Source organism: Formica exsecta, unplaced genomic scaffold, assembly GCF_003651465.1.
Source record: "Formica exsecta isolate Colony F162 unplaced genomic scaffold, ASM365146v1 scaffold82, whole genome shotgun sequence".
In the NCBI taxonomy this organism is placed as follows: Eukaryota; Metazoa; Arthropoda; class Insecta; order Hymenoptera; family Formicidae; genus Formica; species Formica exsecta.
Genome location: NW_021853592.1, coordinates 2113352 through 2123829, shown reverse-complemented (window position 1 = coordinate 2123829; position 10478 = coordinate 2113352). Strand labels below are relative to the sequence as shown.

The 10478-nt window shown below is 38.1% G+C and overlaps 1 protein-coding gene across 1 annotated transcript in view; it reads right to left on the bottom strand.

Annotated features, from left to right (window-relative positions):
• Positions 1 to 3000: 3000 nt before the first annotated feature.
• The window catches only part of LOC115244522, a 29852-nt gene continuing 22374 nt past the window's right edge, over positions 3001 to 10478 (bottom strand). Inside the window, exons 3-4 of the mRNA XM_029822212.1 lie at positions 9741 to 9879; positions 3001 to 3556 (exon numbers count right to left, since the gene is read on the bottom strand). Coding sequence (XP_029678072.1) covers positions 3408 to 3556; positions 9741 to 9879 — 288 coding nt within the window. The 3' untranslated portion in view covers positions 3001 to 3407. The remainder of the gene's footprint in view (positions 3557 to 9740; positions 9880 to 10478) is intronic.

Sequence of the window (10478 nt, the reverse complement as noted above, 5' to 3'; positions counted from 1 at the left end):
CACACGCGGCTAAATGCCTCGCTCTCCGAATCTCGTCCCCCATTTGTTTACCTCGGATGATCTGCATATGATAGAGATTACATTTGAGGTTTTTCGCGAATATCGTATAATCAATTTACTTGCCTGCGTATATAGTACACGTTTGACAGACTACATTTCTTTTAATGTTATTGCTAGAGAAGGAAACGTTACATAAGAATAGGTATTAAAAGAATCGTATTCTTAAAAATTGTATATAGTTGAAAAATATGAATATATTGTACAATTAAAAATAATGAAAAATCAACTTGTAATAATCAAAATATAAAGATGTTAAATATTAGAGAAAAAAAAAATTTTTTTGAGAAAAAACAAAGCTTGTTTTTCGTAAAAAAAAATTTTCAAATATAAAAAAAATTTTTTTTTTTTTTTTTTTTTTTAATGAAAACGCGAACGCGTCAAGTTACCGTCACCGTTAGCAGTCGACGCAAAATCAAAATGCGAGTCAGCGCATTTCTGAAAGAAAGCACCGAGAGATTCGATTACACGTGTTTGTCGATCTCGTGATACGTCGACGGTGCTGCGGGGGCCTTCGTCCGTCTGTCATAGTAGCGAGATTCCCGCGCTTCTCGAGGGCTCCGGCTAAGGTTATGCTTTGCTCTAGGAGTGCATTAACCCCTGTCGGATCGCGAGAGCACACCGTAGAAGAAGCGCAGAAGAACCGTCGCGGACGCAAGAGATGGGTCGGTCGGTCGGTTGGAGGGGGGGAGGGGGAGGGGTAGGCGAAAGAAGCGAGGGGGCGAAGGGGGATGAGACAAGCTCGCAACAGCGTGCAACGTAGTTCTCGTCGTCGAGGTGAGTGCGATGGCGAGCGCTTTTACGGAGTTTAGAGACGCGCGATAGGATATCGCGAAGCAGCACGACGGGGAACGAGCGAGAAGGGTAAGGGGGGGGGGGGCAGCGGAGGGCGCGAGCGGCGGACTTTCTCCGGAGAGCGAAAGTGAGAGGGCCCCCCGGGAACGCGCGTTCGTTCCCCTGGCCGTTCGTGATCTAGGGGCCGAGGGGGGAAGGAGGGAGGGACATTCGTGCTTTCACCGTGCCCCGTGCCCACGAGATGCACTTTTCCGCGACGCAGAAGGTGCGCGCGCGATATTGCGAGCGGAAAAATATGATTTCAGAGGTAATTAATGGAGCAATGGCCGCGCGCGCGCGAACGAAGCGACGAGGAAATGCGGCCTCGTATATGGAAGATATTCCGTGTTGAATCTTAGGGATACGTTCTGCCCTCCGTTGCTTTCTTTCGACGCGGGAAACGAGGGGGAGAGAAGAGGGGAGGGGGGCGAAAATTGATGGTGCTGCATGAGACGCAATTATGGAAGAATAGCGGTGTAACGCGGTGCACACACTATAGTCGACGTGTCATCTCAACGCCATTCTTGGCAATAATGCTCGCGTGTGTAAACACGCAAAAGTTGAATGAACCTTAAATACACGCGGCTATTAATGCCTTTATAGAGTCGGACTTGTCGATTTTAAAAAGTTTAATATAAGAGATAAATTTTTATTAAATTTTTTTATCAAAGTATATTACGGCTATTAATCTTTAAATTAAAATTCTATTAACAAAAAGTCGGCGTAAACTAAACGAAAAATAAATTTTGCTATACCTTTTTGTCTTGTGGGAACTTAAAATTTTTAAATTTGCAGTCGTTTATAACTCGAAAGAATTATTACGATCTTGACATTTTTATGCCAAAGAGATTGATTCTGTGTTGATCAATATCAATCGTGGACAATAGGTAGTAAGAAAGAACTGATATCTATAATATATGTTAATCTCGATGTTTCTCTCCGACCATGAAACAGCCCAGCATCCTTCTCGAATTGGCCTTTAGTATTTGCGCTCGAGAGAAAGTGCGCCATGCTTAGGACAAGTCCCGCGCGCACTTAACAAATATATTTATGCACACCATTTATATATTTATGTATTCATTAATTCATTACATGCTATTATATTTCAGGTTTCACTGCATATCAGTTTTACATAATTTTCTTTCTAAAGAAGCATTATCATAGTAATGCTCGCTAAAGAATGGAAAACAAATTCATATATTATAAATATGATAAATTTGCAAATCATTCTTATCGATACCATAATTATAAAAATTAAAATCTCTCCAATAATTTCATCCGCTATCGATGAAAATCCATATGTAAAACTATTTTTATCCCAAAGTTTCCTAAAAATTCCTGGAAACGTTTACAATCGCGTGAAATTAATTGGAAAACGAAAAGTATCGATCCTCATCCCCCCATCCTTCTCTCTCTCTCTCTCTCTCTCTCTCCTCGCTTTAATAGCGAACAACGAATATTAATCATCTACGTCGTGCCGTTTTCATGCGAATGCCGATCCGTCCGTCGACGTGCACGTCGCTCCGGTACCGTAATTCAACATCGAGACTTTCTTATTTCTCGCAACACGCATTCCGCTTCATTCGAGGGGAGGGAAAGGGGAGAGGAGAGAGAAGGAGACATTTACGAGGGCGACGAGTGCTAGAAGGGAAAAACCAGTCCCTCGTCGCGGTGCGTGAGTTAGTCACGGTGGAACGACGGACAATCGCGAATTAACTTTCTTCGCCGCCTTCGACTTCCTCGTTCGATGCTCGCGCGATCCGCGGATTAGAGCGGATTCTCTTTATCGACTCTTACTCCTCCGCGTTGCCGCTTACCGTATATACGCACGCCCGAAGGCCACGTCGACTATGTAGATTGATCTCTTCCTCTTCGCTCTTTTTTTTTTTTCATCTCGACGTTCTTTTCTTCTTTTTCTTTCACTCTTGTCGGAATCCTTTACATCCGCGTTGCGAGAGAGTCCAGTCTCGGCGTCCTCCAGGTTTTTATTCCCCGTATAATTTCAGGGGCGCGATACTCTTTGACGTAATCGCGTAATAATACGTATGCCTCTGTGCATGGGTATCGTGTTGAAAATTAATTATAGCGGGAAGAAACGGAATAAATGGGAAAGAGAAACATCAAATTTTATTATATTACGTATTTTTGGAAAAAAAAATTTACAATTTTTTTTTATTACAAATATTATACAGATATATCGTGTCGAAGAAGAAAGCGAGGAGTAACAAATGGATCGCTCGAGTGAAAATTTCAATTATGCAGATCACAATGCAGCTGCATAACCAGATGATACTGGCGTTTGCTATTCGATTATTAAATTTCGAGGTGAGGAAATCGTACAATCTAGGAGGATTTCATGCGCGAATGAACTTTTTTGCATGAGATATTTGTCATACAATACTCGTATAAGCTTTAACATAAAGGAATAAATAACGGATGATAGATAACAGAAAAATTGTTGTTATATTGGCTATACAATTGGGCGCACGTGCTTGGAACGGCCCTTAAGGCAATAGTCAATTGATTTTGATGATTATAGCGACTTGTTCTCCCCTCAGCAGCATCTGTGGCACGTGTCTCTCCAAGGTCTCCGTTTTTCGCTCCTTCCTTACCACCGTCTTGGGGATACCGTTTTCTGCCGCCTCTACCTTGACTGCATCAGCACCTGAATCAAAAATGCATTGTCGAGTCCTCGCGACATATGTATTTCCCGATGCATATTTCCTTCTTCTAACGGTACGACTTCTTTAGAAATTCGATATGAGAATGCGCGCGTAAATGCGAATAATACTTGTCAGTTTGACCGAAAAATAACGACACAATCGTATTTCAATCTGTCAAATTCTGTCGTTTATTTATTCTAAAAATGTTTCATTTAGTGTCATATATATATATCGTTAAGAGCTTACGATTTTCTGTCGACATTTTGCAAAAGTGTACATTTTTTATAGGTTACTGAAAACGTAAAAAGAGATCGTCATATTTTCAGAGCAGTTTAATAAGATTTTCAAAATTGATGTTAAATTTGATATTACAAATTTAACATTGAAGTAATATTAAACATTTTTAATCACAAGTTTTCAAAGCATTTTATGATAAACTTTTTATTGATATAATTCGAAACTCTCAGCTCCAGAATAACGAGTTTATAGATGCGTTGCATAAGCAATTTTTGATAAAAATTCCAGGTTTTGAATACGGCAGATATTGACCGGAAATGCTGTTGAAAGTATGTATTTGATGTCGTGGAAAAAGCACGGAATGAAAATGTCACTGAGGTCACGAGAAAAGTCTGGGAAGGTTGTTTATATACCAGCACGTGTCCGTAGAAGTGCGTGGGGGGAGCGAGGTGCGGGGAAGGGAGGAAACGGAAGAGCCACGAGAGGGTCGGAAGGGGACGGTTGGTGGCAGGAGCCAACAGGACACGTGTACATCGATCCTGTAGGCTGTTCTTCAAGGTCGCCCGTCGTCCCTCCACCCTTCCTCCCGTATCAACGACCTCGCGACCCTTTGCGATACGGTCCCGAAGTACGTCAGTAGGCCAACTAGCCCTGAACTCGGCGCGCTAAAAGAGAAAAAGAGAGAAACTATACACGCGCCGCCCCCGTGGCGTCGCTTTTTAGATCGCCATAAATATGACGACGGAGGAAAGAGTTTAGGTCCTCTGCCACCTGTTTCCTCACGTTGCCATGCAACACATCATCTTGTTGCTTCTTAATCTCCTCCAGGGATAGTTTGTTTAAATTGTAAATGAAAAAAACCCACAACAGATATCACAGGAAGTTTTTAGATTTAATTAAGAATATAAAGCTTTTTATTAATAAAGGAATGTTTCTTTATTAAAATCGTCATTAGATCAAATAAAATAAGTAGTTAAAAGAGAATTCTCTTATAAATCGTTTTAATTTAATGTTTTTTATGGGATCATATATATCTCATGTATTATTATAGAAGTTTATATATAATACAAAATTTACGATATCTGTATGGGTCAACACTTCATCCTTATTAAAATAATTTCAAAGTTTAGAAATTTTATTTAAATGAGAAAATATATATTTTCGAAAATTCTGTTTATCCATTTTGTTTCGATGCCGGAAAAACAATGGTCGACCATCTCGTTTGTTATAATCGCATGCATTACGAATCGTATATATCATATATACGATAAGCAAGATCGATGCGTAATCGCGCGTGTTTAAATTTCTATCAAGGTACTTTTGTCAATTTAACCTCAAACATCGTATTTTTGGTTGATGTAAACAACACCCGATTGTTCGATCAAATTGTTGGGGAAAGCCCGCAAACTTCGAGACGCGACACGTGTATTGACGAAAAAGACACGAGATAGCAAACGCCGATATGTCTGACAAAAATCGCTAGATTTTAAGCGGTGTTGATAGCCACTTGGTGATTCTTCTCTCGAAAAAATAATAAAAAACGCGCGGAATATGTAATCCGGAGAACAATTCCGATTTCAATCTTCGGGGAAGTAGGTCACATTTTTAAAGAAATTTAGAGAAAGTTTATCCAGCGGATGTTATCCATTTTCGAAGTTTATCCATTTTAATTGAATTTCTTTAAACTAACAAAGCTACAATATTTCCTATAGTATAATATATTCCTTAAATACGTGCTAATAGATAACGAAATCATACATTTTCGTTAAATACGAAATTTTGTTTAAAAATATACCTTGAATATCTAAGATTAAAAATTTTCTCGGGTGATATTTCGCTTATAGATAAAATATCAGTATCATCACATGTATCGATTTATTGTACCTTTCGATTCTTCCTATCTACGGTTTAAAGAGGTGCCAGCGAATTTCCGAACAATTTTTTGTACATAGAAACGAAAGGTTCGATGTAAAAAGTTCGACGTAGATCGCGTGTTTGACACGGCCGGTACGGATGAATGAAAACGGGAGGCCGAAGGTTGGAGGGCACGTGGCAAAGAGAAGAAAAAAGGAAAGGACGAAAGAGGAAATTTGTTAGGTCAAAAGGGACGCGGGGGAGGCGTAGGGGAAACGTCGCGTGGGAGTCGACTTACGAGAGACGGCGCGGAGGAAGTCGGAGGCAAAGAAGGGGGAGAAGAAGAAGAAGAAGAAGAAGAAACAGCACGCCGGAGAGAAAGATGTAAGAGGAGAGAAGAAACACGAGCGAGGAAGCGCGCACGCGAGAGGGCAACCGCCCCGCGTCTCCCGCCCTCAGGCGGGGGGCTCTCCTCCTCGAACGCGCGTATCGAACGCGCGCGAGCGGCGACCACTATAATGTAGTCAAGGTCGGTCCTTGCTCTCCTGCCGCAAAGCGGCGACCTTAGTGGGATATATTATCCCCCTTCGCGCGCGCGATACGACGACCCTTCCTTCTCTTCTGTTCTCCGCTCCGGCTACCGCCCTTTTGCCGCGCGGTGTAAATAAAGAGCGGATCACACGCGCGCGCGCACTCCCGGAGTTCGTTAAACTCTATCGATTCGCGTAGCGAGAGAGGAACGGCGAGATCCCACGGATCCCACGGATTAAAAGTGAATCAGTTTTGCCGCGATGAGTAAAATGTTATTCTTCTGTGAAAAAATGACGGTCGAGGGACGTGAAATAATTCGCTCATCAGATCGAAGAAATAGAAATACTGAATCTTGAACTTTCGCGCACTGTATACATATTCGCATAGTACGAGGATTAGTTCTTTTCCTTTTCTCTCAGTATATAAAATCGTACGTAATAAACAAATAATGTTATAAATTTTATAAAAATATCCTGGCTAAATGATAGTTTTTGAAAGATTCTAGAGATAATTTATGCTTTGCATTTTACTCAATGATAAGATATTTACTTTGTGGAATGAGTTTTCGAGAAAAGTAAGTTTAATCATGATAATTGATTAAATGATAAAGTTAATGTGTAAACGCGCGGAGATTCAAAATAAAAATATGAAGGAATACGAAATGGAATGCCACCCGCGCGATATCAACACGTAGTAATTGAATTTGAAACGAATACTCATCGTGCAATTAATGAATATTAACGACAAATTTGAATGCTGACCTTTCGATTGAACAGCACGCGTCTGAATCGATCAGCGACTGATAACGTTGAATAATCCATTATTCGACCACCTGGCGGAAAGTCGCCGACTGACTTTCGCGACCATTGTACGGCCCTCCATAAAGATTTGTTATAGTATATGTGTGTACAAAAAAAAAAAAAATAATGAAAGTAACTCCAACGAGAGAGACCGAATCGAAGGACGCGTGCGAGTAGTAGAAGTCATTCATAGTCAGACCGATAGCGAAAAGCTTACCGTACAATTTTTCGACAAAGACTAGGATTTGTCAACAGATTTTTAATCGAAGACAAAATATGTATCGAGTTAAACGAATAATGTATATTTCACGACTCAGGAAAATACGTAAAAAGTATAATGACTGATTGTTTCGTTTTCTCATCGTGCACTTTTGAATTATATACGAATTTTTAAAGACCGCTTAAACGAACGAATGATGACTGTTAGTTTGATTTATGCAAATTAATAAGAATGACTATTACTCGAGATCAAATAAATAATAGAAACAGAAAATGGCGTGTCGGCGAGGTTTTAAAAAGTAATTTAAAGTTGAAGCGACTTTCATCAATTATGATCCGATGATAATCGAATTGTCTATGTCATTTTGTATCGCCGATACCAGATGGCAAACGAACGGCAACAAACAAACTAATTGTAAGAGATAAATTTGTGAATTTCAGATTCTTTTGTGCGTAGATTATCAGTTGAAAAAATATACGATTAATAGTAGACTTATTCTATATGACTAATTCGAGTGCAAACACCACACACACATAGATACACATTTTATATATTAAAACTTTACTAGATTGATGCCAAAGATTCGTCATATTTGTCAAATACAGTTAAAAACGAAAATAATTACACAATTTCCAGAAATAATCTTTATCAATCATCAAGCAGTCGCCAGCCGTTCCAATATATATATTTTATGTAAAAAGAGTAATTTTTCAATTTTCTTGGAAAGAAAACTAAAAAATTTTATTTTGGTAAAAATTTTGCATGAATTTAATATATGTATATTTTAAGTATCTTTAAAATGAAGGAATTATCGAAATATTTACGCGATAAAAACTGTATGATACTAGAAAATATCATTTTTTTTTTTTAATTTGAACGATATATCAATTATATATATACAAAAGTGTATATATCAATTATATGAGTATATATCAATTGTATAAGTTAGAAAAGCGTGATGTCAAAGATTCTCCAGGCGGACTTTTTCAGCATTATTGCCTGTCATCGGAACACGTGTGAATTTCATCGTATGAAACATCGTACGAATTTTTTCATAGGGTCATCCCGTTCACGCTCCGAATCGCGCTGCGGCCTCAGAAATGTTGGAGGTTACGTAGTTCACAGTCTTACTTTTTATCGTGTACCCAGCTCGATTAGTATCTCGATCTCTCGCGTACGCGTCGTCGTATTATATCGCTGCAAGATGTACAAACTTGCAAGCGTGCGAGAAGGCAAGGATAATCGATCGGTCGGCGCTTTTCCGACACTTGCGTTTTTTTTCCCACGCATTGCGCAATAACATTCACATTCTATACGTTTATGCACCGAGGGCGATTATTAAGACGTCGGGAATCTGTAATTGCTGATAAATGAAGCCGTGCTTATATGAATTTTAACGGCGTTGAATTATATTCGCGCAAATATTTTTCGGATGAAAGAGCATATCGTTTGATGGCATCGTTATATTATTGTTGTCATATCGAAAATTTCGCGATTCTTATTTCGTTGTATTTTCTTTCTCCCAAAAAATCTTTGAAAACAGATTCGGCCTCGAATGAATCAAACAAGATACTGAAGGCTTTGTTTTTTCTGTTTTATATCCTTGAAAATATTTAGATTAAAAAATATAATTATCTTTGATCATAAGGAATTAAACAGTAGAAATGTTCTATGTAATAATTATGAAAATTGTAACTCTATGTAATCTCAATGCTCGCGATCGAGTATGTAAACATTCTATGCAAATATGTTTAGTTTTTCTATCATTAGATTTTTTAGATTATTCAAGAAATATGAAACATATGTATTTTACATTAATGTGATCGTTAACATAAAATATATAACAAGATTATTATAATTGTTTCCATTATAGTTATGTTAGGTACATTAAACTGTTATAATTGTAAGATAATAAACAGTCGTATACGAAACAACGTAACAAAAATTAGAGCTTGAGCTTGTTATAAATACCAAATATAATTATGTAATTTTCATCGCGCACAATTCTGTTGAAGAAAGATTTATTCGGAATTATATGAAAGCTATTATTAAGGATATTATGGTTTATTTCGCAGTTTTTTTTATAACTTTATTCGTAAAGGTTTCTTAATTAACAATTGCTCAATTAACAAAGTATTTCGATATTTCAACGATAAAGAATAATCAATTCTCTATTGTCTATACTATATAAAGAATCTGTAGCTGCAATGTGGAAACGTGGGTCGTTTATATACATATACTCGTAATATGATCGATTTTATGAGTAATAACATTTCTCGACTTAATCCATTAACGGCAAACGTCTCATTATGTCGGGACAAAAAATCGATATTACAAAAATAAAATAATTTTCATAATGAATAACATTCTATAAAAAAACTCTATATAGACAAATTATCTTAAATTAACGAGTTTTGCGTATCAACGTGACGTTTTTTGAAGAAAATAGGAACAGTCGCGAAGGTAATTTAATTAAAAGTCTTTACAATGTTATTATGACCCTTGATGGATTATTCGAGATTTTGATAGGATGATCGTACACACCGAGAGCGGGCGCTTTCCTCTTGACTTTGCGGGACCAGACTTCGAAGCAGTCCTCTAGCGCGAGATTCCAGTGCTTGTCGAAGGCGGCCACGTATGCCTCCACGTGTCCCCTTATGCCGCGCGCGTTCCTGGTGTAGACCTTGTGCACAAAGAACGACCGATTATTCCTTTTAGATCGCGACGAGTTCCCAAGTATTACGCGCGACTCGTTTATTCCAGGTAAAGCCGCGCATTGACGAGAAAAGAGACGGCGCGATTGGCATTCTCTCTTCACTTTCGATGATCGTGCCGAAACGATAGAATAAATTGGAATCGAGTGTAGATCGCATAGATAAGAAGATAAATAATAAAGCAAACAGTGTTAACAGGAAGTAAACGCCAAAAAGCATTTGCTTGATTTTCCTATGATAAATTATTTTTATCCGACTCATCAAATTCAGTATATATCTTCTAGATCAGCGATGTATGATTATATGAATCATGTATGTCACGTGAATAAATCTCCATTTCTGAAATTTTAAAATTCTAAAGGTTGTTCCAGGTTGTTCTAGACTTGTTCTAAATTGTTCCAAAACATCAAATTTATATTATAAAAATTTTCGCGGAAAATTAAAAAATACAATTTTTTGACCTGGCACCCCATTTTTCAAAAATCGAACTTTTCAAGGTTGTTCCATGTTGTTCTAGTTGTTCTAAACATTGTTCCAAAGTATTAGTTTGATTGGTTAAAAACTTTAA